A 1441-nucleotide genomic window follows, 5' to 3' on the forward strand; every position below is an offset into this window, starting at 1 on the left:
TGGGGTGATTTTGGTGGTATTGGGGTGATTTTGGGTGGTTTTGGGGTTGATTTTGGTGGTATTGGGGTGATTTTGGGTGTTTTGGGGGCTGATTGCCGTTGGTTTTGGGTTAATTTTAGTGGTTTTGGGGTGATTTTGGGGGTGATCCCTGTGGGATCCCTCCTGTCCCCATCATGACAGGGACTTGCCCAGTGCCCCCCTGAGCCCCCCGAGTGTGTCCCCCCCTCACCGTGATGGTCACCGAGACCTCCCAGGGGTTCCTCTCCCGCTCCCCCGCGCTGGGGAACTCCTGGCTCACCCCACACAGGTGTAGGGTCGAGCTCTCGTCTGGGGGGGGGAATTTGGGAGGCTCAGAGGAGTTTTGGGGATCCCAGGGGTTGTTTGGGGTCAGGGGGATTTTGGGAGTCCCAGGGATAGTTTGGGTTCCTGGGGTTGGTTTGGGGTCAGGGGGTTTTGGGGTCAGAGGGGTGGTTTGGGGGTCCTGGGGGTGCTGGGGGGATCCCGGGGATGGTTTGAGGGTCCTGGGAGGGGTTTGGGGTCAGAGGAGTTTTGGGGGTCTTGGGGGTGGTTTGGGGGTGCCGGGGGTTGTTTGGGGTTAGAGGGGTTCTGGGGGTCCCGGGAGTGGTTTGTAATCAGGAGTGGTTTGGGGTCAGGGGGGTGGTTTGGGGGTCCCAGGGCTGGTTTGGGGCCAGGGAAGTTTTGGGGGTCCCAAGGATGTTTTGGGGGTCCCAGGGGTGGTTTGGGGATCCCGGGGGTTGTTTGGGGTCAGGGATGTTTTGGGGGTCCCAGCGGGTGGTTTGGGGGTGCTGGGGGGTTCCAGGGATGGTTTGGGGCCAGGGGGGTTTTGGGGGTCCCAAGGGGGTTTTTGGGGGTCCCAGGGGTGGTTTGGGGTCAGAAGTAGCTTGGGGTCAGGGGGATTTTGGGGGTCCCGGGGGTTGTTTGGGGTCAGGAATGTTTAGGGGATCCTGGGGGTGATTTGGAGTCAGGGATGTTTTGGGCATCCCAGGGCTGGTTTGGGGTTGCCGGTGGTGATTTGGGGGTCCCATGGGGGGGTCATTCGGGCCCCCCCCCGGTACCGATCATGCGGTGGAAGGCCTCCTGCAGCTTGGGCAGCTCCAACTTGAACACGTGCTGCTCCCCCGCCTTGTGCGACGCCAGAGCATTGAGGGTCCCGGTGAGGGCCTCGGGCCCCACGGCAAAGGTGTACACGTCTGGGGGAAACGGGGGGTCAGGGCACCCCAAAACACCCCCAAAACCTCACGTTTCCCGCAATTTTTCCCCTCACATTTCCCTCCCTTTTCCCCTCACGTTTCCTGCCCTTTTTCCCCTCACATTTCCCGCCATTTTCCCCCTCACGTTTCCCACCACTTTCCCCCACATTTCCCGCCATTTTCCCCCTCACGTTTCCCGCCATTTTCCCCTCACGTTTCCCGCCATTTTC

At 61.0% G+C, this 1441-nt stretch overlaps 1 protein-coding gene across 1 annotated transcript in view; it reads right to left on the reverse strand.

The window, feature by feature from the left end:
* The window catches only part of LOC113981239 (complement factor B-like), a 4677-nt gene that overhangs the window by 2030 nt on the left and 1206 nt on the right, over positions 1-1441 (reverse strand). Inside the window, exons 3-4 of the mRNA XM_027708544.1 lie at positions 1077-1211; positions 230-327 (exon numbers count right to left, since the gene is read on the reverse strand). Of these exons, the coding sequence (XP_027564345.1) occupies positions 230-327; positions 1077-1211 (233 nt within the window). The remainder of the gene's footprint in view (positions 1-229; positions 328-1076; positions 1212-1441) is intronic.

This window comes from Neopelma chrysocephalum, unplaced genomic scaffold (assembly GCF_003984885.1).
Source record: "Neopelma chrysocephalum unplaced genomic scaffold, ASM398488v2 Primary Assembly neopelma1_96300, whole genome shotgun sequence".
NCBI classification, from domain to species: domain Eukaryota; kingdom Metazoa; phylum Chordata; class Aves; order Passeriformes; family Pipridae; genus Neopelma; species Neopelma chrysocephalum.